The following is a 26288-nucleotide window of genomic DNA, read 5'->3' on the forward strand; positions in this document are numbered from 1 at the left end:
ACGTCCAGATGTCCATCCATCACTCATCTGATGGCCAGGTCCCACTGGGTTCCCCAAGAGGCCTAAGCAGCCTCCCCTTTCCTCCCCACCGCTCATTCTGAGTCCCCCAAAGCAATGCAAGGTGGCAGCAAGGCTGCGTAACCCCTTGCATCCTTACCTTGAAAGTGCTTGCCCTCCGCGGGTGCAGCGGGTTGGAAGTGGGCTGACCAGGTGGATTTCCCTAATGGTGGACCGCTGTGGGTGGATGCGTGTGTGTACGTGTGTGCTTGCAGGTACGTGCTGCGGGGGAAATGACTTAGTTAAAGAAGCAAGTACATCGGGGAATTAATCGTGAGGGGAGCTACTTTGAAAGACATTCACTTGAACAACAACAACAAAAAAGAAAAATGATTTTTTTCTTGATTACTGTATTGCTTTCTTTCATTATTTTTTTCTTGATCAAGAACTGAAAGCAACCAGACTGAGCAGAGACCCTTCTTGCTCCGGGGATGCCTTGTGTGGTCCTCGTGGAGGGAGAACTCAGCATCCTGAGCATCATTCCTTCCCCCACCCCCGCCCTGAGCCTATCCGCAGGGGGCAATCTGCGCATCACAGGCTTTGGGGATGTCAGACACCCTGGGTGGGAGAGGAGTGGAGGAGGACATTGGGATGAGATACGCCTCTTATTCCTTGGGGCTAGATTTCCCCGGGGGCTTCCCTTCCCTAACCCGTCCTCTTTGTCCCTACAGCCTTTCCGCTGTGCCCACTGCCACTACTCCTGTAACATATCCGGCTCTCTGAAGCGACACTACAACAGGAAGCACCCCAACGAGGAGTACGCCAACGTGGGCACCGGGGAGTTGGCGGCCGACGCGCTCATCCAGCAAGGTAGGCCGCACGCCCCCTGGCCGGGCTGGGGCATCTTAGAGCTCAGTCCCGATGCCTGGGCGTGTTTGGTTCGTTCTCCGTGGTCACGGTTGTGCTCCACCCTGCACCCGCTCTGCTGCGTATCAGCATTCCTTCTTGCCTCGCTGGAAATCAGAAATGAAAGAGGTCATGACTTAAACACAGATTTTACTACCCGCCCCACGACGTTCAGTACTGCCTTCTGTTGTTTGTCTCTGTGGACCTTTTTGGAAATGAAAGTTCATGGCTAAAGTGAACATTTTGTTTTCTTTTGACACGTGGTCTCACTCATTATAGCTCCTAAAGGCTTCTGGGATCCAGCATCCAGTGGCAGGACCCCATTTATTTGGCCGTGCTCCTGTTGGACACTGGAGGGTTTCCAGACTTTTCCTTTATTGCAGTTATGAATAAAGCCACGGCAAATATATCTGTAGGTGAGGTTCTTTCGATGATCCGGAAGTATTTATTGTGTGCTCAGATTCCTACTCATCCTGAAAAGGATAAACCATTTAGAACATTTAAACTGAAGAGAACAGATGAGGGGTGCCTGGGTGGCTCTGTTGGTCGGGGTCCAACTCTTGCTTCCAGCTCAGGTCATGATCTTGGTGTCCTGAGATGGAGCCCCGCATCGGCCTGCGGAAGCGTCTCCCTCCTCCCCCCTTCTCTCACTCTCTCAAGAAAAAAAATAGAGAAGCAGAAAAGAGAATGGATGAAAACTGCTACTATTTTTGAAAAGTATGGGGATTTTTTTTCGCTGCCTCTTTCAGTAAATGACCACGTACTCCCATTTGAGAAGGTTTAGCTCACGTGCTGTTGCCACACAGGGAACTGCCGTCGTATTTATATCCGCGCTTCACTAATTCAACCAAGAACATGACGGCCGCGTACAGTACAGCAGTTCTTACTACTTCCTGAGCCCGTGACTCTTAGAAACCAAGGACCGTTTTAGAAATCCGCCCCGCAGTGAACATGGCTGTGGGCCGGTTAACCCTCCAGCTGCCGCGGGCTCTGCATGTCCCCGGGCGGCGTGAGGCTCCGCTCGCTGGGCTTGCCGTGAAATGCATCTCCATATAAAACGAATGAATTGACTTCAGCCCTCTCGGTGACAGGGCTGAGGTTTGGAAATCGATAACGGCATCAAACGTTAACGGCATTGGGATAATTTTAGAGCCACTCATCGGGGCTAATGGGGAGTGTGTGCCGTGTGTTTCAGTGACTGTTTCCTGGAGCTGGAGCTGGTGTCCTGGGGGACCCTGGCTCTTCTCTGTGCCCTCCTCCCTTCGCTGTGCGTTTCGGCGAGTTCCCTGGCCCCCCCCAGCTCCGGGCCTTCACCTGAGAATGGAGCCAATAGGGGCCACCTCGTGTGATGGCGGACGGGCTCAGAGGAGAGAACACCGGAATGGCACTCAGTGCGTTTTCATTCTCTCCCTCCTTTTTTTTTAACCCCTCCTGAAAACATCTAAGATCTCTAGAGCCATTGCATCATTTTTGATGACCCCCATCCTGGAATCACAGAGGAGAAGACCAATTGCCTTCGAGTCACTGTAGATTGCTGGAGAAGCAGGCTGAGACATTCCTTTTAACATTTCCTTCACACTGTCGGGGCGGATTGGCAGGAAATAGACCTTTACTGTGGCTGTTGGGACAGGCGCGGGGCTCTGATTGATGATCCTATCACCGCTCTCTGCTTCCAAACTTTCATCATTGCCTTGCAGTGCCAAACTGTTGCCTGCCCTCCGTTTTCAGTTAGCTTCCTCAGACAGTCGTCTCTTGCCTTCCCTGACGGGGTCTGGCTTTAATTCTCATCTTCGCAGGGGTGTGTTTGGGCTTCTTCCGTGTGTGCGTGTGTGTGTGTCTGTGTGTGTGTACACATACATATGCATTTCCAGTGCTCCCTTCGGGAGACATATTGAGGAAGGAAACAACGACTCTTAACTTGTCTCTTAACTTGTAAGAGATGTTGATTGTGCCATTGTGTCGTGGTGGGAGGCTGGTCTCCGAAATCAGAGCTGGTTGAGCAGGAACACAGTGCAGGGGTCTCCAGAGCACGGAGCTGTGCCTGTGCCCCTGTCTGGGAGAAGGAAGGGGGATGGAGGGGCAGAGTGGGAGGAATGGGCTTACAGTGTGTGGGATGCTGCGTCCTCGGGAACCGCTGGAGTTCTTCCTTTTCTTTGGATTAGTTGCAAGTGATTCCCCGCCCCCCACCACCTGGTTTTGTGTTTCTCTTCTTCTCGTCAAAAGGGAGGTTCATGGGACTTTGTAATTTCTTGTTTTGATTCGGAGGAATATGTGTTAGAATAACAATAACAAACCGTAAACAGGACGCAGTTTTTTCTCCGAATGATGTTACGGCTTTCCCACACCGTGCGGGGATCCTTGTGCATCCCCTGATTTCAGCGGTGTCGCGCTGGGACACGGGCAGAGCCATCAGCTGTGGACAAAGGTTCTCCCATGCACCGTGCTCAGGGATTTGGGAAGGATGTCAGTGCACAGTGCTGTGCAGGAGGTAGGGAAGGGGGCCTACAAGGCCAAGCTGGTTCTGTTCCTTGTAGGTTTCTGGGTACCGTGGTGCTCTCCATGCGTCTGGGTTATTTTCTGTGGGCTTACAAAGCGCCCGGAACGGCGGCTGCTCGGGCATCCACCAGCAATGTCCCGTAAGTGTTCACCTCCCATGAGCAGGGAGTTTGCCAGTCCCTGTGGTGGAGGGATCTCGACTGTGGCCTATTTTTAAGCTACCATGTGATGTCACGAACTGGGAAGAGGCGTGCGCAGCTGGCTTGGGAGCTGTTGAAGCCAGCTCCAGCACACTTCTGGTCCTCAGGGCACAGGGGTGATAACGTCAGCATGGTGTCCCCTGGGCCCCTTCGAGATGCACCCATTCTCGAGAATCTGGGGCTTTCTGGTCATTAGACTTCTCCTGAATGCTGTGTCCGTGCTTTATTCCCTGCTTTTATTTGCTGGACTTCTGATCATTGGAAGGCAGGTCAGACAATCTCTTAACTTGTTTTCTTAGCCCATCCCTTGTTCATTAATACATACCGGAGGCGTTTTCTCACACAAACGCACATTTTCACGTTGTGTTGCTGCCGTGGGCCTGCCCATTTTTCCTCCTGAGATGAACCTGAGGAAGCCAGCTCACGAGCCGGTCCCCTTGATCATGGGGTGACAAGCACAAGATACTTTGGCGCCAAGCTTCTTACACTATTAGCTCACTCCCGGAGCTCACAGCGGGACACAGATGGCACTTAGCAGGCCGCTCATTCTCCAGTGACCTCAGAGTTGCCCATCAGGTCCCTCCAGATTATCAGCCTGAGCACAGGGATGGGGTCAGGTGGGCCTGGAGCTGACGTGTCTGATCTCTCTGGCCCTGGGTGACTTACTTAACTTCTCTGAACCTTGGTCTTCCTCATCTCTGCAGAGGAGAGGCTCATACCCCTGAGATTCAGTCTTATTCTCCAAGGTCCCACCCAGCCTGTGCCTGAAACGTAGCCCTTCATAAATGGCTCGAATTTACTATTCTGTTTATTCCCATGTTCCTATCTCTTGTGCTCCTGCCGTGCTCAGCATCGTGCTGGACACTGGGATATGGTGGCGTTTATCGCTGCTGCGGCCTGGGCTGGGGACGAAGGCTGGGAAGCTCCTTCTAGGCTCCGTATTCTGACTGTAACAGAACAGGTGTGTTCCTGCCAGCGGCTCCCATGTTGCTCCCGGTGGGAGAATGCGAGGCTTCTCCCTCGTGCTGACCCTTCTCCCAGCCCCCACAGTGAGAGGGTCACTGAAGCCAGGTAGGGGTTGGGATGGGAAGCAGTGGGAGGAGTAGGCTCAGAGAGAAGCCTTCATTTGCCACATCTGCTCAAATCTTTGCATCGTTTTGGGGCCCCTGGGTGGCTCAGTCAATGAAGTGTCTACTTTCGGCTCAGATCATGATCCCAGGGTCCTGGGATAGAGCCCCACATTGGGCTCAGCGCTCAGCAGGGACCCTGCTTTCCCTCTGCCCCTCCCCCTGCTTGTGTCCTCTCCCCCTCTCCGGCAAATAAATAAATTAAAAAAAAAAATCTTTGCATTATTTTGAACTACCACATGAAAAGAATATTAATGTGTGTATGTATGAACCTTTGATGTATATCCATATCGTAGCTTTTCATACCAAATTCAGGAAAAGTAGCACAGAAGGAAATCCCGAAACTGTCAGCTAGCACAAAAGTCATTTATCTGATGTTGGGACATTTGAGTTTTAAAACTGTTTTATATTAAGGCCCAGATTCTGTACATTACTGACAGATGCCTGCCGTGATGTGATGTCATCATTGGTTGTTATATGTTAATTTCTCTCTTATAGACGCCCTGTGAGGTCATCATTCCTGTTTGTTTGTTTGTTTGTTTTTAAGATTCATTTATTTATTTCAGAGAGAGAGAGCGTGCATGTGCACACAGGTGGGGAGGGGCAGAGGGCGAGGGAGAGTGAGAATCCCAGGCTGACTCCCTGCTGAGTGGGGAGTCCAGTGTGAGGGTTGATCTCAGGAGCCTGAGAGCCTGACGTGAACAGAAATCAAGAGTCAGATGCTTTCCCGACTGCACCACCCAGATGCCCCTCATTGTTCCTGTTTTAAAGTTGAAAGTGAGGAGAGAGGGAGTGGGGGGCAGTGAGCCCAGGTGACAGAGTGTGCCGGTGGCCGAGCCACACCCAGCCCTGGATTCACGGTCTGGATTCTTACTGCTGCGGGGCCGATGCCCCCTGAGGTTTGTCTCAAGCACACACTTACTGAGAAGGGAGAGGAGGAAGCGGCCTGGTGCTGTTCTGGAACAGCGATTGGTTGACATGGGCTAGTGGTCACCTGGTGCTCTGTTGGAAGGTCACACACACGGGGCGCTGTTGACTTTGTCTCGGGGTCTAGTTGCCGGTCTGACCCAAGGCTAACTCTGGACCTGTCTCTGTTCTACTGCTTCTGTCTGCTTGTCCGAGGGTCTCAGATGCCAGGACTTTGGGGGGCATGTGAAGGGACCCGGAGGGGGAGACTTGCTTAAAGCTCTTGTTTCCCTAGTGGTCCTCTGTGGGGTTGGGGACACTAGCCTGGCTAATAATCAAATGCTCTCTGTGTTCCTCTGCTCTGTTCCCTTACGCTGTTTTCCTGAAGGTCTCCTGGGAAGCATAGCCGGGGGTTGAGAGACGTTCAGATGCTGTGTGACAGCTGCCATGTGACCAGGGCCCTCCACCAGGGCTCGCTCAGGACGAAAACGATGATCCTGCTTCTGAGCTGGGGCTCTAAGTCCCAGGACAGGCACCGAATTAAGACAACAAGAAGTGAGAACGTTCACAAAGCCCAAGTCCACATTTTACTGCTTTATGTTGTATAATCGCAGTGCTCTGAATCCGCTTTCCCTTGATAATTGAGCTCCTTCGTTCAGTGGCGCTTTAGGGCCTGTATGAGTCTCTTACTGTGGCTGTAATAAATGACCAGAGACATGGTGGTGGTTTAAACCACACAGATTCATTATCCTACAGTTCTGAAGGTCTCATGTCCAAGACAGGCCAAAGTCAGGTTTGCTAACAGATCCGTTTTCCTTCCGGACTCTCCAGGGGACACTGTTCTCCTGATTTGTCCAGCTTCTAGAGGCTGCCCGCATGCCTTGCCTGGAGTCCCCTCCTTCCCCACCCTCACGGCCGTTCGTGGCTGTGAATCTTCCTCCGGTTGCTTCTTAGTGACCTGCCTTCTGCCTCCTCTTTGTCAGGACCCTTGCGATTCCACTAGTCCTGCCTGGACCACCCAGAACAATCTCCCATCTCCAGGTCCTTGGTGAGCCCAGCTGCCAAGTCCCTTCTTGGTGCAAGGTAACACTCCCCTGTTGCAGGGATCAGGATCAGAACAATATTTTCTCTTTTTCTCTGTTTGTTTACTTTCCATTATGACAAAATCTCCCACCCCGTTTTTACTGTTTATCCATGCCCACTCCATTCCCGACAGTCAGCTCCTGGGGTCCCGGATCCCCAGCTCAGTCCAGTTTGCAAACAGATCCCACTGCTTCCCACCCCCTACCCCGCCCGGCGTTACTGAGACGTCATTCGCAAAGCTGTAAGAAGTTTAGGATTCTCATCCTCCAGTCAGCTCCTACACTGGTCACCTCACACATTAATCCTCTCTCGCTGTTGTTGAGAATGTTTTAAGTTGTACTTTTTTTTTTTTTAAGATTTTATTTATTCATTTGACAGAGAGAGAGATCACAAGTAGGCAGAGAGAGAGGGGGAAGCAGGCTCCCCACCGAGCAGAGAGCCCGATGTGGGACTCGATCCTAGGACCCTGGGATCATGACCTGAGCCTAAGGCAGAGGCTTTAACCCACTGAGCCACCCAGGTGCCCCTTAAGTTGTACTCCTTTCGAGAACTTCAGTCATGAACGATTGTCACTGTGTTTCACCGTAGACCCTCAGACCTTACTCATCTTGTAACCGTGAGTGTGTACTCTTTACCAGTCTCTCCCCACCTCCCCTGTCCTCCAGCTCCTGCCAACCACGGTTCTACTCTGTTTCTGTGAGTTCACCTTTCTTTTTTTGAGTCCCCGTGTTCGTGATAACCATGCAGTATTTGTCTCTGTGCCTGACTTACTTCACTGGGCATATACCCTCTAGGTCCATCCATGTTGTCGAAAATGTCAGGATTCCTTTCCTTTCCCTGGCTTACTAATATTCCCGTGTGTGCGCGTGTGTGCCGTGCGCGTGCATGCATATCGTGTCTTCTTTATCCATTCATGTTGGCGGAGACTGAGGTTGTTCCAGACTGTGGCTACTGTGGATCACACCGCAGCGACCACGGGAATACAGATAATGCTTTGCAGTTCTGTTTTCATTTCCTTTTGGTATAAACTTGGCAGTGGGATGGCTGTATCATGATGGTTGTATTTTTTGAGGAACCTCTGTACTGTTTCCCCCGGTGGCTGCACCAGTTTATATTCCCACAACCGTGCACGAGAGATCCCTTTTCTCCAGGATGTGACTCTCTTTGGGGGTCCATTATTCTGCCTACTAGAGTACCTTTTTAAAAAAGATTTTGTTTATCTGAGGGAGAGAGCACAAGCAGGAGAGGGGCGGAGGGAGAAGCAGGTTCCCCACTGAGCAGAGACCTCCCCCCACCGCCCCGAAGCGGGGCTCTATCCCAGGACTCTGAGATCATGACCCCAGCCCGAGATAGATGCTGAACTGTCAAGCCACCCAGGTGCCCCCCCTGGAGTGCCCTTTTTTTTTTTTTTTTTTTTAAAGATAGGAGCTTTAACATTTCCCCCAAGAGAAAACGAAGCCCTTAGAGTTTTAGGAAGTGGGTTGTGGGTCACACGAGCAGGGTCCAGATTCTGGAATCTGATAGCCCAGCCCTGTGCTCTCTGCCGTTCCAGGAGTTATGTTATTGGAAATGAAGTTGGATTTTCAGTAAGGTCACCCACCACAAAGGATCCAAAGGTATTTTAATGCCAAAAACTCTTCCAGAACTCTGCATGCCAAAAAGAGCAAAAAAGAAGCCACGATTGATTTTTCAAATTGTGCCTAAAGTTCTGTACCTTTGCCTGCTTCTCATGCCTTCTGAGGAAAGTGTGACCTGGGGTTTGCGGTTCTTAGGCTGTGTGCTTTATATCAGTGCCATGAGTAAATGCACCAAGTCTTCCCACGACCGCTGTTGTGCGTTGCCTGAGAGTGTAATGAATTGAACTAGAAATTAATTTTTGTAGCTTTGATGTCAATTAAGTGGCATAGTTCTGCATTTAGTCTAGATTCCATATTTCCAACGTGTTGTTCTTTAATTAAAGGCCATGTGGCAAAGGTTGAAGTTTGAATTAATGTGGGGAATTATCATATTAATTTTAATTTAAACAGAATATAAGGATGTTTTTCTCCTTAAATTACTTTCTATGAAAGAGTCCTGCAGAAGGAGTCTTTAATTTCACTGCCTCTTGTTAAGTCGTTATAGGAAGAGCTACGTCAGTTGAACCAAATGAGAAGGCAGAGGTTCTCACACCTTGGAGAGTTTTAAAAGATGATCAGAGGGAAATACATCATTTTCGATGATTGATAAGTGATAATAAAGGAAGCTAAAAACTACGTTTAATTATCGTCTAGGCGGGAAAGAACAAGCCCATTTGATTTGGCCTAAAAAAAGAATGCAGAGTATGTAAGTTTCAGAAAACAAGCATCTGTTTGAGCTGCCGCCTCCATGGAATGTTCTGGAAGTTTATGGTTTTGCCAGTCTTTCTGCGGGTTCCCTCCCCTGTCTCTGTTGGACCCGCCATGCTCTCCTGCGCCTTGCTAGCATGGCGAGGAGTGAGCTTCAGTGAGCTCAAGGTGTGAGGGGATGCACTGTTGTCCGTCTGGGTTGGCTTCCTTTTCTGCTCGTGACTGTTTGGGGAGTCACTCAGCACCCCGGGTGACAGACAGGAAAGCCCGCCTACAGAGCCATGCACTGTCAGATGTCGCTGACGTGGAACTGAGTCAGGAGATATGCACATCCTGCTTGCTCTGGGACATGCTTAAACTGTGTTAGGCATCCCCATGAAGTGTGCCTGTGGTTATCTAATTTGTCAAGACAACCTCATCATCAGGACAGAATTCCTCTACTCCCTCTCCTTAGTGCCCCAGTGAGCAAGAAATCAGTGTCACGCCCTGGGAGGACACAGGAGAACACAGCAGGTCTGAGAGAGGGGAGCAGACGCAGCAGAAAGACAGGGTGCAGACCCCCCCCCCCAACACCAGGCATACTGAGAAGGGAATGAGCATGGTCCCTGCCAAAGGTGGGGGAAGGGTGGGGAGCATTCGGGAACGAGGTCACACAGGGGTGACAGCAGGTCACACGAGCCACAGCAAGGAGCTGAGATTTTATTCTGGGTCTGATGGAAAGCCATTGGGGGGTTTTACACCTGTGAGAGATGTGATTGAGTTTGTTTTTATTTTATTGATTTATTGACTTATTTTATTTGAGAGAAGGGGGTGGGGGCAGAGGGAGAGAGAATCTCAAGTAGACTCCTGCCAAGAGCGGAGCCTGACGCGGGGCTCCCTGCCATGACCCTGAGATGGTGACCTGAGCCGAAATCAGAAGTCGGGGGCTCAACCAGCTGAGCCACGCAGGCACCCTGCTTTGTGCTTTTTGAAGCCCCGTCTGTGTGCCGGGTGGCGAGTAGACCGGCAGTGGCCACAGGGAGATCAGCTGTGCCCCCAACGTGGCCCCCCTGCCTGGCGCAGGTTGGAGGCCTCACGGTGGCGGCCGACTCCGGCCAAGCTCATCGTCCGTGTGGGTTTGGAGGCCCGCGGCCAGGACGCCTCCCCTGGCGGTTGGAGGTTGCTTCTGAACTCACAGCCCTGTAATGTGAATTTTGTCCAGTCACTCATTAGTTGCCGTTCCTGATAGGATTTTAGAAAGATAATCTTTTGTGTGATTCTCAGGTTTTTTTTCTGCTTTTTTTTTGTTTGTTTTGTTTTTTTTAACCTGGAGTTTTACGTGCTCTTACATCCAAACACCTCTGGGAACGTGTGTTAAAACATAATCAGCTCAATAAATAGTGACATTTCAGGATGTGACCAACTTCTCAATCTGCCCTTTACGGGGAAATCGCAGTGGGGACTTATACAAACAGCTCAGCTTTTGATGTGAAGCAGACGGAGAGTCTGCCTCTTGGGCTTAGTAATTTGGGACAAAGATGATTGAGAAAAGCAGCCTGGCATGGAGTTGTTTGCTCTTTTCAAATGAAAAAAATGAAGGAATGATGTAGGCCACGCATTCACTTGGCCGCGGGAATTCTGTCCCCCCACACCTGGAATGTCACGTACGTTAGACTCTCTGCAAGTGCTCGTTCAGAAATGAAAAGAAAATCATTAAGCTTTAAAATCTCTGTCTTGAGACACACCCCTGCCGTCGCTGCTGTGTTCTGTCACGGAGGGAGGCTGGACGAGGTAAGTGCTGCAGACAGCGCTGTGCATTCCCCGGGACTTGAGGTGTTTGCATCAGGGGGAGCCCGGGGCCACAGTCATTCCCTGTCCTTTTTCCTCTGCGCCTTCAGGTGGTTTGAAGTGTCCTGTGTGCAGCTTCGTCTACGGTACCAAATGGGAGTTCAACAGACACCTTAAGAACAAGCATGGCCTGAAGTTGGTGGAAAATGAAGGAGACCCCAAGTGGGAGGTAAGTTTCTAAAGCACGGTGTTGATCTGCACCTTTCCAGGTACAAATGACAGACCGGGCAGGCCCGGGTCCTGGGCACAGACAGCGGCTCCTCGGAGAGTTGGGATTTCTGGTTGGGAAACTAGGAGATTGTCCCAAAGCCTGTCTCCGGTGGGAGGGCTGAGACCAGGGCTGTGCCTATGAATTCTTACCCTGAGTTGAACTGAGAATGTCTGTACCAGTCTCTCCCTGGCATCTGCACTTCTGTGAGTCACCATTCCAGAGTTTCAGCTGTTGCATCCGAGGGAAGGATGCAAGGCAAGGGGCATTTTGTAGGTCTTCGCCGGAAGAACCGGGAAGGGCTTTGTCTTACGATTCTAGGCCCTCCTGTGCTGCTGCTGAAGGCATACACTGCCCCCCTGCCGTCTTTGTTTTACCCTCGGGCATTAGAACCAGTCCCCTGGCTGGAACATACCTGTATGATCAAAGCCAGTAGCTGTCTCTCTCCAAGCACCAAGTATCCCCACCACGGACAAATTGCAGCTTTCGTAAGGCGGGGTTTCGCAAACTCAGCACTGCTAACATTACGGTCTTGGATGTGATAACCTGTTGTAGGGGGTCTTCGGTGCATTTTAGGATGTTTAGTAGCATCATCGACCCCCCCCAAGTCCCCACCCCAATATCAGTGGGACCCCCAATTGTGACAACCAAAAATGCACGGATGTTGCCGATGTCTCCGGAAGTCCAAATCACCCGCAAATGAGAACCACTTACCCAAGCACCTTCTGGAGCGTCAGCATATGGTAATTAAGAGTAAGGGCTTTGAAAAAATCCCAGAACACATGAAAAAAATAATACATCACGACAGTGTGAGGATGATTCCAGAATGCAGAGGGAGAGTGGCTCAGTAGGAGGGAGCATTTTAATATGATCCATCATCATACTAGAACTAGGGAGGAAAATGAAATGATTATCTTCACACATTCAGAAAAGGCACTCGACAAACTTAAGCATCTGGCAATTAAAAACAGTCAGTCAGGTACAGCTGGGTGAATATACCCTGAAGATGAAAAAAATGCATCCATGCATCTCGGCCTCAAAACTGGGATCTTACCGGGGCGGGGGGTTGGGGGGCTGGGTGTCTTGTTGAGTCGGGAACAAGACTAGGCTGCCAGGAGCTCTACTCTCGAACATCAGGGGGGCATCAGGCAGAGTAAGTAGTGACGTTAAGAATTGGAAGGGAAGGGGGCATCTGAGTGGCTCAGTTGGTGAAGCGACTGCCTTCAGCTCAGGTCAGGATCACAGGGCCCTGGGATCGCGCCCCGCGTCCGGCTCTCTGCTTCCCTCTTCCTCCGCTGCTCTTCCTGCTTGTGCTCTCTCTCTCCCTCTGTCCAACAAATAAATAAGATCTTGAAAAAAAAAAAAAAGAATTGGAAGGGAAGAAATAAGGTATCTGTGTGAAGATGGCAGGATTCTATTCTTGGCAAATCCGGTAGAAGGAATGAAAAACTACTAGCGTGATAAGCAGCGGGTTGAAACAAACGTAAAATAATGAGCAGCTTGTATGTATAGAGAGAGGCAAGAGCGAAGAGATCAGAGATTTAAATGTAAAAACGGTGACATTTTAGGAATACCAGAAGAAAAACCCTAGTGAACGAATTCATTTCTAAAATCAGAGTGTGGAGAGCTTGTCTAACTATGACTCAGAATCCAGATTCAGGAAGGAGAAAGATTGAGAACAATTGACCACAAGAAAAAAAATTTAAAAAGTCTTATGGAAAAGAACTCATCAACAAGCTCAAGAGACAAATGACAGCAAAATACTTGTGGTCCTGTGGTAGAAGAAGGATGAGTATCTTGACATTACGAAGTCTTGTAAAAATAGCGATCAACAACCCCGTAGGAAAACGGGCAAGAGATCAGAAAGGTTCCTAGAAGGGATATGCAGGTGACTTTGAATATCTGAAGACATGATCAGCCCGACACGTAGCACGTTGATGGAAACTAGAGAGAGAGAGAACTTCTTACCTGTTAGAACCCAGAACTGGACATCCTCTCTGTCGGAGAGGCTGAGCGGAAAATGCACGCGCATGCGCTGCGGGTGGGGATCGAGAGTATTACTGCCTCTGTGAGCGGGCATTTAGCAGCCTCTAGTACAATTCCTGGTGCACTTCTTCATCCGTTAACTAAACAATCCCATCACTAGAAAAGTACCCTAAAGCTCACAGAAGGAGAGAAGATGGCTGCACTACGCTGTTTATCACAGCCCGATGATGTATTATGGTTTTACATAGAGGAACGATTGCTTGTGTGTTCAGGCCAGACGTGTGCCTATACACATTTGTGTACCTGTGTTTCTCAGCCTTTTGTGCCGAGAGCCCAGAAGCAGTGACACTCACTGGCCGTGAGCACACCTGTTCCCCAGATCTCGGTCTCTAATAGGATTCTCCAGTAAAAGTAACTCTGGGGTCCTTTGAAAAGTGATTAATTCCAGGGCTCTGGCAGAAAATATGTAAGATGATCCTCCGGTATTTTATAGTCCTAGAACTAACAACATGCTTCTCCCCCAGCAACTCCCCGAAAGATGGAGGTGTATCAAAAGGACACAAGAGACAACCCAAAAAGTTCCTAATGGCCAGACCCAGAACAATTTAAGTACCTAAATAAAGAATGATCAGCACGCTTGGGTGGCTCAGTTGGTTAAGCATCTGCCTTGGGTTCAGGTCATGATCGCAGGGTCCTGGGTTCGAGCCTTGAGTAGGGCTCCCTGTTCAGTGGGGAGTCCACTTCTCCTCCCTCTGCTGCTCCCCCTGCTTGTGCGTGCTTTCTCTCAAATAAATAAATACAATCTTTAAAAAATAAAAAAAACGATAGTGTTGTACTACGACTCGAAGAATAAAATAAATATCAGTGACTCTGTACTAGAATGAATGGTGGGGAAGGAACAGATCTTGCACACAGAAAAATGCTGAGGGATGTACGTGGGAGGAATGAGGGAAATAGAGAATTCGCATTAGAGCACCACAGTAATCATGGCTGCAGGCAAATCCATCAGTGGGCGCAAAAATTAGAATATAAGCAAAAACAGAACATTTACATAGCCTCAACATCTCTCCCCCTAGATCCTCACTGGATCACGGAGGGAAAGTAATAACTGTGCGGGAGAGGCATCTGGCCGACCCATGCTAACCGTGCAGCCAGAGGTTAGAGTCCCTGGTAATATGTCATGGTGCTGTCGCGTGCCGCCTGACGTGCTAAGGAGAGGGGCACGCTCCTTCCCCTTCGTGGTATTCTTCAGAAAGGTCTCAATCTCCGTCTGCTCCGCCAGATGTATCTGAACGATGTGTGGTTAGATACCTGACCAGGGCTCCTCAGAGTGTCACGCTCACAAAAGGCCAGGAAAGCCTGAGGAGCTGTCTCTGGTTTGAGGAGACCATGGTGACTTGGTGACTGAGTCCTTGGATCCAGCCCTGGGTCCTGGAACAGAAAAGGGACACTGGGGAGAAAGCTATTAAATCCAGGTCAAGTCTGTGGTTCCCAGTAGGGTGCCGGCATTAATTCTGGGCTTTGATAATCGTACCGCGGTCACGTCACATGTTACCGTGAGGGGAAGTTGGGTGAAGGGTGAGTAGGAACTCTCGGTTTTATCTGTGCACCTCTGCTGTAATTCGAAAATTATTTCAAATCAAAATAGTCCTACAAAAGAGGGGGGCGTTTCATGTGGGGAGGTGCGGCCCCACCAAGATGGGGGGGGTAAAGAGACAAGCCAGGCTCTCAGCCGCTGTGCAGATTTGATTCTGAAACCACATGTATATTTCATGTGATACTAAAAAACAGTAAAGTTGAAAAAATGCAAGCCCTGGAAATTGAGAGGAAAGCAATGTAAGTGGTGCCAACTGTGCATGGAAATGCTGGCCTCGCTGCGCAGAGGGACTGTTCCCACAGACTTGAAGGTCGGCGTTTGCCCCTCCGGAGTGGGGCGTGAGCTAAGGGCCGGAGGAACTGCAGAGACCGGACTGTCATCGGTTGTCGTGGAGTTGGCGGGGCTGGCGGGGAGGGACGCTGAGGTGTCCCCCCGAGGCTGTTGCTCGGTTCAGTAAGCGCAGTGAAGCACAGCAGGAATATTCCAGTCCGTGGGTTTCTGCTAACACTGGTAGGGGTGGGAAACTCAGCCACCTTTGTAGGGGATTAGGGCATCAACTCTGTTTTGGTGAAAAAAGGCCAAGAGTCAAATAGTCATTTTTAACCTTTTCTAAAAACAAACCATACCTCAGTATAACCAAATGTTTGGTGAGGAAAAGCTTCTATTTATAGATATTTTCCAGCTAACGAATGAAGATCGACCGTATGGCCATTTGCAAGCCCCCCATGGTGTCATGGACCCAGCAGTGGCCATCCCTTAACCTGCCGATGGCTCAGAAATGAGGAAAATGGCACAGAAATAGGTACTTACAAGTCATACACCCAGACATCGTGTGTCTCCAGTTAGAGTAGACCATGTCACTGAAGTGTTCTTGCCAAAAAGGGAACCAGTATCTGATTACATCTACCAACGTGCAGGAGACACAGTGGACAGTCAGTCATTCATAGTGGTGCCGTCAGCCAAGTTCAGACTGTTGGAAACTCTGCCGACCAAGAACTAGAAGTCGGGCTGGGGGGGGGGGGGTCGGAGTCAGATCAGAGGGAGAACCTGTAAATAGAAGTCTTACAAGATGTCAGTCCGTTCTAATACCTGGGTTCAATGACTTAAATTTGATTTGAAGGCTCAGTTAATGGGAAATAAGATACTGGAGGGACAAGGACATGGCCCGGTGGGTGGTCCCGTGAAGGACTTACTGTTTGGTGTCTGATGTCATGGTATTGTTGTGCTTGTGTTTTGAGAGGGCTTTATCTCTCAGAGATACCTTCTAAAATACAGAGAAAATGCTATGACTTTTGCATTTGCTCCACAGTATTCTACGGGCAGGGCGTGGAGTGTGTCGGGGGACAGAGGGGAAATCAGGCTGGTCACGAATTGATAGTTATTCAAGTTGGGTGATGTGTACATGGAGGGATCATCCCCCTGTTGTGTGTGCTGGAAATTTTCTATAAGAAAATGTAGGAAGTGTGTGCATTAGAGTTTGACAGACTGAATCCTGGTGCTGTCCCGTCTGAATGGCTTGACTGGGAACCATTATCCCTTTGACCTCTGTGTTCTCTGTCCTCTGACCCATACGGTGAGGCTGATAATCCCCACAAGACAGGATATCAAACTGCCGAGGTCCATAGCTAGTCCCCGGTAGGCCCCCAGGACCCCCGGTGTCAGCAGCTGTGACTATTGGTGGTGGAGAAGGTGACATCACTCTCTCCTCCTCATCGAAGGAGAACACAGTCCTCTGCTGTCCGCAGAACTCTGCAAGTTCATCCTGCAAGGGTTCGCTCTCTCTTAACAAACGGACATCGCATTGCCGGCTCTTGACCTAACACCCCGTGTCTCTCGGTCAGTCGGTGCTTTCGTAAGTGCGTGTGGCCACCCTCTGCTCTGAAGGCCTCGCTTCCTGCGGATCCCAGCACGTTAAGGAGGAGAGCTTCGAACCCAGTGAAAGCAGCTCGCACAGAGCCATGGACTCGACTCCAGAAGTGGGAGCCGAGCAGCTGGGCTCAGGCGCTTGCTTGGTCACCTGTGGGTGACAGGCTGCCTCCTCCAGCATTTGGGTGTCGTCTGGCTCCCCAGAACGCCTGCGCAGCCCATCCTTCCCACATGTGACCGTTACAGAGTCCCCCTGCGGGAAAGAAGCTGTTCTGTGTGTGCCGCTTCTCACTGGCTCATATTCCTGGGGCCCAGTCAGCGTTGGGCAATTTGTGGCTTAATGGTACTTCCAAGGAGGTAGGGATTGTTGTTGTTCATTTATGCATTCATCACCTTTTTATTAGGTGTCTACTATGTGTCAGGCTGGGAATCTTGAAAGGCGCTTGGCCCCTTGGCTGTAAGAGAAGGATTCCGTGGCGTTCGGAATGGTGTCAATTACCGATAGGTACTTACAGGGTGTCACTTCGGCACCTGTAAATTTTGGGTCAAGTCCTCCTTCCGATTCTTTACTGGTGATGTTCCTGTTTCCTGCCTCTAGTCCCCCCCCCCCCCCACCCCGTCCTTTCCAGAAAGAGGGCAGTATTCATGCTGATCTTCCGTGACATGCTGAGTTCTGTCCCGCCTCTCTTCTCCTGAGGTATAAGGCACCCGAGATGTCGCTTTGGTCCCCTTCCTCCCTTCACAGCTCCTGATTTTGCAGATATGTTTCCTGCGGTCCTTTGTTTATCGTCTCCTTTGTATAAAAATAAGAAGGGCCGGAGGAGCCAAGGTTGACTGAGCTCTTACTCCGTGCGGGACGTGTGCCACAAACTTGACACGGGCGATGTCCTCACCTGCCCCCCTCCCTCCACCTGCTGCTATGCTGGGGGCTCCCCCCAGCAGCCCCAGCCCTGGGGCCCATGAGGACAGCGTGGGCAGCGGTGGGAGGGGACAGCAGCCGTTAGAAGAGCCCATGCAGGAATCTCTGTGCGTGTCTAATCCCTAATTACGGGCCGCACACTCTGGTCCCTGAGGCAAGAATGTGGCAGGAAGCTTTCTACCAGAGCTGCTTGGAAAACGTCTCAGTATTTGCAAAGAGGAGTTTCCGTTTGGGAAAGTGTGTTTTTATGGGAGCAGCTGATGTCTCAGGGACGCCAGGTAAACGAGCCATTGCAGAGGGTTGCTTGTGTGCCTTTGTCTGTCTCCGTACGTTATCCTGGGACTCACGGTAATGGTGTCTTCTAGAAGGTCACTCAGATGGTGTGTTTTTGTTTAGCCGGCCACAGAAACCCCCGAGGAGCCCGCCACCCAGTACGTGCACATCACGGAAGCCGAAGAGGACGTTCAGGGCACGCAGGCAGCCGTGGCCGCGCTCCAGGACCTGAGATACACTTCGGAGAGCGGTGAGGGGGGACACCTGCCGGCCACCTCCGAGCCGGTCCTCCGTGAGCGTGCTGAGGGAATGAACGTGTGAATGCGTGATGTCCCCGAGCGGGGCTCCGCCGGTGTGGCCGACCCAGCGTTTGTTTGCCAAAGGTCCCATGCTCAGGCTCGGAGGCCTCTGTTCCCCCGACGGGAGCCGAGAAGAGGCTCCGTCGCATGTGGCCAGCTCTCCGCACGTGCTCTGAGCGGGGGCTTACCGCTCTCCATGGGGGCGGCAGGTGCTTTGCCGGAAGGGCTCGGCTGAGTGCCGGAGCTGGTCCCGTGGTCTGGGTGTCTGTCCCCGTCCCTGGCTTCTGGGCCTCTCTTCCGGAGGGGGGCTTGTCTCTGTTCCACGGACAGCAGTGGCCCAGGGCCGCCCTGTGGAGCCTCGAGCCCAGCACGGCCTGCGCGCGTCCCAATCTTCTGAAAAGCCCTAACGCAGGATGTTTATGTCATTTTCAAATGTTAAATGTTAGGTCAGTTTTAAAATCAGACCACTGTGCCAGCCGAGCAGTGATTTGGGTCTTACACTTAGAAGTGTTTTCGTGTCCTTTTCCGCACCTGGAAGGAGCCGCAGTTCATGCCTCACCACGGTCTGATGTGCGTGCCGAGGGAGGCATTAGGTGGTGGCCGGGGTAGGAAATCGCCAGTGTGGCCCGGTTCTTAAAGCCCTAGAGCCCAGGTCGTCAGCCCCCTGAGCAAAACCGTCCTTTGGGCTGATGACTTTAGGGCTGGGCTCACTGGACTGCGGAGCTCGAGGGGCTGGGGAGACAGCGCTTCCCGGGTGCGGCTGGTTAGAGTGGCAAGTGGTGCGGAGGGAGCGGCCCGGCCGGGGCTGTTCAGTGGGACACCCAGAGAGAGGCCCTGTCTGAGTCTCTGCTTCCTTCCTTCGTGGTTGCAGCTTCAGCGACCGCTCAGGCCCTGTGCCTTCCTCCCTCACGCGTACACACATTCCCTCTGAAGCCTCTTCCGAGTCTCCTGCTGGCTTTTGGGATAGGGCTCAGGCTTTGCAGCCCATCGAGCCAGGCCTGCCCACTCTGGGTCCTGGCTCCCTGCCCCACATCCCTTCCCACCCTGCCTCTGAGGTTGCGCTCCCCTGCAGACTCCACAAAACCTGCACTGCAGGGTGTGATCTCTGGGACGAGGTCTGTTCCCTTCCCCCACACGCTTTTCCTGGCCCCTTCCTCTGCACCTTCAGCGTTCAGATCGCATGTCATCTGCCGGGGACCCAGCTAACGTTTCTGCAGCATTCCCCTAATTGCAGACTTCGCTGCAGCATTCTGCTGATGGCCTCCCGAGACGGGACCAACCTGGTGGGTAACAATTTGCTTACAAATCTGTCTCCTGAGTCCTGGAAGGAGAAGGAGAGAGAGTGTTGGATGGAGGCAGATCTCTGTATTCCCTCTGGGAGTCGCGCTCCTGATGACAGGCTTGATAAATGGCCCCCGGGGGTGTGTCAGTGCATGAGGAATTAAACCTTGCTCAGCTCAGTATGCTTTTAAGGTAAAGGTTTTGTGTAGTCTGCGGATGTTCAGAGTGGCTGGCTGCAAGGCACAGTGGATGCACGTCCCTTCAGTAGAGAGAGAGAGAGAGGGCGAGTGTGTGTGTGTGTGTGTGTGTGTGTAGGGCCGTGCCAGAGTGGTACGCAGGGTATGCAAGGCACTCACACCGTCCTCTACTTAGGCTCATGCCGCATGCTCCCTGCTACATAGAACACATCAGCTCCCCTTCTCCGTCTCTTCCTGAGCGACTCACGTTGGAATGTGGCCCGCGGAAAGCCGGTGCACAAGGACGCAAACATTGGCAGAGGCTTGGTGATATTATGCTAACACAGAGATCACGCAGGAGTTTCCCTTCCAGTAAATTAATGACCAGGGTCCGAGGGCCGTGTTTGGGAGAGTCACAGATGGTCAGGCAGATGGTGCGGCCTGGCAGGGCAGGCTCCGTAGCTGGCCTGAGGCTGTGGATTCTAATCGTTTGAGATGATTAAAATGGAACCCCGAGCTTCAATTGGTTTGGAGCTCTGAGTTGCATTGGTTCTAATAATTGAGACATCCTCGGATGTTTTGTCCGTAGCTTGTGTAATTTATGGGGCCTGCTCTCATTGGCCACCTCCCAGCGTTGTGCTTACAGTACACTGACTTTGCAGGTTAGTGTGTTTGTTGGTACTTCTCAGGGCTTCTGTCCTGAGAAGCAGTCCTGGGTCATCAAGGTTGGATTCAGAACACTGGGGTCTGAGCTCTGGCTTTGTGCCAAAACTGGTCCCAGGCGAGTCTCCTGTCTTTTTTGTGCAGAGGTGACCAGTCCGTGAAATTGGGGTGATATCACAATGTCATCTCCTCATAGGGTCATTTGGGCTTTGGAGACGTTCCTATAAAAAGTGCTCTAAAGCCAAAAGGTGCCGTGCAAATCATTCTGCTGTTGGAATGAGTGATTGTGGAGAATCTGTGCTGCCCCCCGGGGTGGGTGACACCCCACAGTGGCCTCTAGTAAGGTCTGGTTTTGCGCTCAGTGCCCCCCAACCCCTGTGGGCTTACTGGTGTCCCGTTTGCTTCTTCCTTGTAAGGTGACCGCCTTGACCCCACGGCCGTGAACATCCTCCAGCAAATCATCGAGCTGGGCACCGAGGCCCATGACGCCACTGCTGTGGCCTCTGTGGTCGCCATGGCTCCAGGGACGGTGACGGTCGTGAAACAGGTAAGGGCCCTCCCCGCACCTTAAATACCCTTTCTCCACACTGCCACATACCCCTCTCCTCTGCCCTGGAGGTTATCAAGGCTGAATTTCCCCGAGGTGGGGTTGGGAAGGAGCTGGGCTTAGGCTCATGGATTTTCTTCCTCTGCCTCTGATTATCACGTGAGTGTTCCAAAGTGGAGGTATATTTTAGGGGAAAGATGCAATAGGTTCTTTAAAATTCTGGAAACCTTTCATTCATTTCCCTTCAAAGAATCCCGGTGTGAAAGTGAGCAGATGTGGACACACTTGGACACGTCTGTCGTGCTAAGCAGCCCTTGGCTGGGGACCGTGGGAGCAGCCAGAGAAGCTGGGAGGGCTTCTCCGTGGATTGACCTCGTGATTTGCACAGCATCACCTGGTCGATGCCTGAGCGGATGGGAAGAAAATGATGAGTTTTTGAATAAAGGTTACTCGACTTAATTGATAGTTAAACTCTTTGGCTCATTTCCTCCCCTTCTACCCTCAGAGACTTCACCAGCTGTAAAATGCAGTGTGGTTTGTGATGGCATCATCCTTTTTCTGTGTCTGTACCTCTCTCCACTATCTCTTGCTTCATTTTACAAAAGCTTTGGCCTGGCTTCCACAAATACTTAAAAAAAAACAAAACAACAGTGAACACATCAGACTCGGGCAGAGTTCAAGTTCACGGAGAGAGCTGAAGTGCAGACCGTAGAGTTTTACAGCTGCCCGTTCTCGGAATCGTTCATTCAGGAGTACTTAGTAAGCACCCTCTCCTGCCAGGCAGTGTTTCTGGGGTTCCAGGAGAGAACCATCACCGTGGTCACTGTCTAGTGGGGAAAAAAAAAGTGAGGCACAGGGGCTATCCAGTAGTGAACAGGTACAGTGGAGGACAGGAAGACGAGGAGGGCCTGCGGCCCCAGAGCGCACTTGGGGGACGTTTTATAATATGAAATGATACTTTATTTGTAATACATATACATATATCAGGGGCAGCTACGGTTGTTGGGGGCAGATGGCTTATGTTTGCACAGAGGTGCGTCTTACGGGAGGCGTTTGACTGTGCACTTGGTACAGAATTTTATAACCATAAACAAGGAAGTGTGGAACTGTGAACTTCGCAAAGGGAGCAGGTTTTCTTGGCACGAACAATGAAAGGTATGTCTTAATGTGTCTCTCCCATGAGGACCCCTGAATGCTGTGTCCCCGGCGGCATCCCTTTGATGAATGAGAAGTAGACTTCCCAAGCCATCTATGCAACTGTCCTCCCCAGGTGTGCCCACCACACAATGCAAAGCCTGAAATCCAGGCTAAGTAATTCTCTGGGGAATTAGTACGTTCTGGTTCAACTCTGGACTTCCTGATCCACGGACAAGACTCAGCACATCCAGATGAATGTTGGGACCGCGTGTCCTAGAAGCGCTCCTCCGTTACTGGGGTTTGTCTTGAGAGTCTGGATAGCAGTTCCACCGTGGGACGTGGTGTCTCGGTCTGCAGTGGCCTCTGCCCGTTGGTCGGGAACAGACTTATACACGTGCTTCCCTTTGTAGTTACTAGGCTGCAGCCTTCGCCTCGTCTTCCTAAATCTCTTCTGAAACAGCTTCTCTGCACTGTGACCTGACGAGTCTTGAGCCGGACCCGATACGTCAGGAAGGGTGTGATTGGGCTGGTGTCAGGAGAATTTTTTGCGTATTTCATACCTGCCAAAGCCTTTCGAGACTTGCAGGAAGGTGCCAGCTCCTTTGATACACTGCTGCTCAGGGCCGTGATTTATCGAGCAGCACAGACTCGGCGGTGACACGGGAGGTTGCCGGCTCGGGAGTCAGCTTCAGTTGCTTCCAGGCGTTCGGCTGACAGCACCACACGGGATGAGGCAGAGAAGCATCCAGTCCGACCAGCGTAAACAGGTGCCGTGTGCATGCGGTAGCAGGAAACGGTGGGATTTTTGAGAGAATCTTGTGTTTTATTGAAAACACAGGACGAGGAGGAGTCTTGGTGTTTCACACAGTCTAGAGCAACTGTGTTCGGAGATGTTTGCCGAGAGCGGTGTCCTTGTCATCGTCTGTGTCCCTGGCCCCGCGCCTGGCTCCCTGGGGCTGCTGGTACCTGCTGGATGGGGGATGGACGGAGGGACCAGGGGCAGGCGGACAGTAAACACCCACTCCTTTGGCAACGGGGTTGCATTGTGTGAAAGAATGCCTCTGAATTCAGTTGTAAAGACAAGTAGGTTTTTTTTGTTTGGTTTTGTTTTATTTTGTTTTAAAATTTTATTTATTTGAGAGAGAGAGAGAGAGAGCACGAGCAGAAGGTAGCAGCAGGCAGAGGAGAGGGCAGGGAGAGGGAGAAACAGACTCCACCAAGCAGGGAGCCCGATGTGGGGCTCGATCCCAGGACCCTGAGATCATGACCTAAGGTGAAGGCAGACACTTAACCGACTGAGCCCCCCAGACACCCCATGACAACTGTTTTTATTGGAGCAATTCGTTTTTAGTTTTGATTTTTTTTTCCCCCTAATTAGACTCTGGCTTAGGAATTTTTCAGTAGAGGGATTATGTCTACTTAATGAGCGTGCTTAAGCCACTTGAGTGTGAACTCTAGGGTACCTATTGGCCTTGAATGGTTTTCTTCCTTCACTGTGTGAGGACACCTGGCTGCTGGGGATTTTGTCCTCTTCCAACTAGAACAGCTCACGTGCTAGTTGCTCCGGAGACGTTTTGTTACATAGGAGGGAGCGTGCTGTGGCCTTCATCTTTGGATTCTCTCATTATGTCCCATAAGATGGTACTCGAAAGAAAAGAGCAAGGAAGGACACCTTTCATAAAATATGTAGTATGTAATATACAAAAGAAGTTTTTCATATTACTCTTGGGTAGTCTATTTTGAGATCTTCTGAAACTTTCCAGTTGCATACATACTTCCACGGGGCTAAAAACAAATTCTAGGTGTGTATGAACGGATTCTGGATGTTTACAATTTCAAGATTTCTTTCCCAAGTAAAACAACAGTCATATGCTCTGTTCATAATTTTATTTCTTCCCGATGTATTAACGTTAATGGAAAAGGATCTTTTTTTTTTTGTATGAAAATGTATCAGTGATCATTGAAAGTGATTAATTTTCTAATCTTCCTGGGTTTGCAGTTTCCAGGGTGACACTGATACCAGGCCTGGTGGGCGGGGGTGGCGGTGTTGGAACCAAAGAGCTAGGAAACAGGGGCGCCTGGTTGGCTCAGTGGGTTAAAGCCTCTGCCTTCGGCTCCGGTCATGATCCCAGGGTCCTGGGATCGAGCCCCGCATCGGGCTCTCTGCTCAGCAGGGAGCCTGCTTCCCCCCCTCTCTCTGCCTGCCTCTCTGCCTGCTTGTGGTCTCTGCCTGTCAAATAAATTTAAAAAAAAAAAGCTGAGAAAGAATAGTTCTTGGAATACTAAAAAAATAAAATTAAATAATAAATAAAATTATGTGTCAAGCATTAGGGGGCAAAATGGCTCCTTAGGTTGCTTTCTTCCTGTTTTCAAATGAGACATGGAGAAGCCCCGTGCCATAATTCAGGCTATTGAATTTTCAGCTGGACACAGAACCGTGTCCTCAATGATTTTCCGTCTCGTCACTTTATCAAGTGTCAGCGTTAGAAGCAGATTTCTGGGGACGGAGCATTTTGGAGTGTTCGGGAAGACAAGTCCTTACAGGCCGTGCCCCAGCCAGGCCCTCAAAAACACATGAGAGCTTTGAGTGCAATTAATCGTGCTTTTGTGAAGCCCAGACCGTTTTCATGAGATAAATCGGTTTCTTTCTTTTCTTTTTGTTCTGTCTTGCTTCAGGGTTGTATGCGGAGGAAATTTATCCTTGATTAAGAAAACTGCCTTAAATAGAGGAAGTATAAGACCTACCAGCACAGGGAAACCATAGCCTCTCTGAGTCAAAGTTAGTTATTTTAAAGGAAAAGTCAAACGTAACCACTGCCACCGTCCTGGCTCATGGCTTAGACGCCTCTTTGCTGTTCTTATGGTTTAAGATTTATTTTCAAGATGAAAAGTAACATTTTCTTTACTGGCCCACAGCATTTGCTCCACTGACTCTCACTGCCCACCCCCCCACCCCCCCCGCCGTGTGCTCCCTCCTGGGTGCCCGAGCACCTCCTCTGCGGCATCTGCAACAAATTCCCACAGACTTTGTGGGAATTTGGGTGACTCGAAACCACACAACTTTCTTGTCTAACAGTCCTGGAGGTCAGAAGTCTAAGACGGATTTCAAAGGGAGCTAAAGTCAAGGTGTCAATGGTTGCATTCCTTCTGGGAAGGGCTCCTTTCTCGAATGTTCCAGCTTCTAGAGGCCCCTGGCATCCCTTGACTCAGGTTCCCTTCCCTCGGTCTTCAGGGCCAGCCAGGGCAGGGCGAGCTCCTCTCACACCCCAGCGCTCTGGTCTCTGCTTCCTCGCCTGCTCTTGGCCAGACCCTCTGGTCTCCCTCTCATAAGGACCCCCATGATTCCATGATGCCCCCCTGGATAATCTGGGATAATCTCCCCATCTCAAGCTTCTTAATCACATCTGCAGAGTCCCCTTCCTCGTGCAAGGTAAGATTCTCAGATTCCAGGAATTCGGACACAGACCTCTTCGGGGTTGGGGGCCGTGGCTCTGCATGTCACGCTGGGTTCTGGGGATAAGACCGGTCCTGGTCTCAAGAGGCAGGAAGCCCGGTGAGGGGAATTATTGACTCTTTTATTCAGCAAACACCCCTGAGCTGCATCCACCGGCCAGGTGCTGTTCTTGGCTCTCAGGATATTCAGTGAACAAGAAGGGTGAACGGTACACTTAGGAGCTGACCTTTCTCTAACTGGGGGTGACGGCTGACCCCCACACAGCTGATAAATAACACGGTATGCTAATGGGGAGAGGGGAAAAAAGAACCAGCGGAACCAGGCAAGACCTTAAACTGGCAGCTCTAACTGAGAGTAATGTGGGCTTCCGGGAGGTCGACCAGTGCCCGAAGGGTGCTGCGGGAGGCCCAGGGGGCTGCCGAGCTTGAACCGGGGTCTGGGATAGGGCACGTGGTGGACAGGGAGGGCTTCGTAGATGCTGTTGGTGCCCGAGTGGAGGCCTGGCGGGTGGCTGGGAGTTGGGTGGGGGCAGGGCTCCAGGCAGAGGCAGGAGCCGGAGCTGGTGCTCATGCTGGGTGACTGGAGGCAGGGCGAGGTGGCGGACCAGGCCCCATTTCGGTGAAATGCTGGGCCCTGTTGTGACCACCAAGCGGTGACGGGGGCATCACAGCCCAGAAGGCACCTTACCCTGGCCTCTGCCTTCACTGCTGCTTCCCTCTGCTCAAAGGCCAGTGGAGAGAGGATGAGTCTGGACAGCTCGCAGGTTCCTGTCACTTCTCAGAGTCAGATGACCTTTCGCTACAGGCTTTTCGGCCTGTGTTACCGTCTCAAAGGCATGCTGGCATTTTTAAGAAATCAGTTTCCAGGTTCTTCGATTTAGTCACAGGACCCAAGTAGAGAGTCTGCGCTGAGCATTCCTGCCGTTGGATGGATGTTCAGCAGAGCAGCCTGTCTTCCCTGAGCACGTCGCTTACTCCGGGCACAGCCCCAGAGCCTGGGGGTACCAGGCCCGCAGG

At 51.1% G+C, this 26288-nt stretch overlaps 1 protein-coding gene across 4 annotated transcripts in view; it reads left to right on the forward strand.

The window, feature by feature from the left end:
• ZFAT (zinc finger and AT-hook domain containing) overlaps nt 1-26288 on the forward strand; it is a 180627-nt gene that overhangs the window by 136092 nt on the left and 18247 nt on the right. For 3 of the 4 annotated variants that reach the window (XM_046026441.1, XM_046026449.1, XM_046026458.1), the window contains 4 exons: nt 729-867; nt 10917-11035; nt 17839-17965; nt 20551-20681. In XM_046026441.1, coding sequence (XP_045882397.1) covers nt 729-867; nt 10917-11035; nt 17839-17965; nt 20551-20681 — 516 coding nt within the window. Of the gene's footprint in view, nt 1-728; nt 868-10916; nt 11036-17838; nt 17966-20550; nt 20682-20931; nt 21044-26288 lie in introns of those variants that run through there. The other variant, XM_046026467.1, reaches the window with a different exon arrangement.

The sequence above is a fragment of the Meles meles genome, chromosome 1, assembly GCF_922984935.1.
Source record: "Meles meles chromosome 1, mMelMel3.1 paternal haplotype, whole genome shotgun sequence".
Taxonomy (NCBI): Eukaryota; Metazoa; Chordata; class Mammalia; order Carnivora; family Mustelidae; genus Meles; species Meles meles.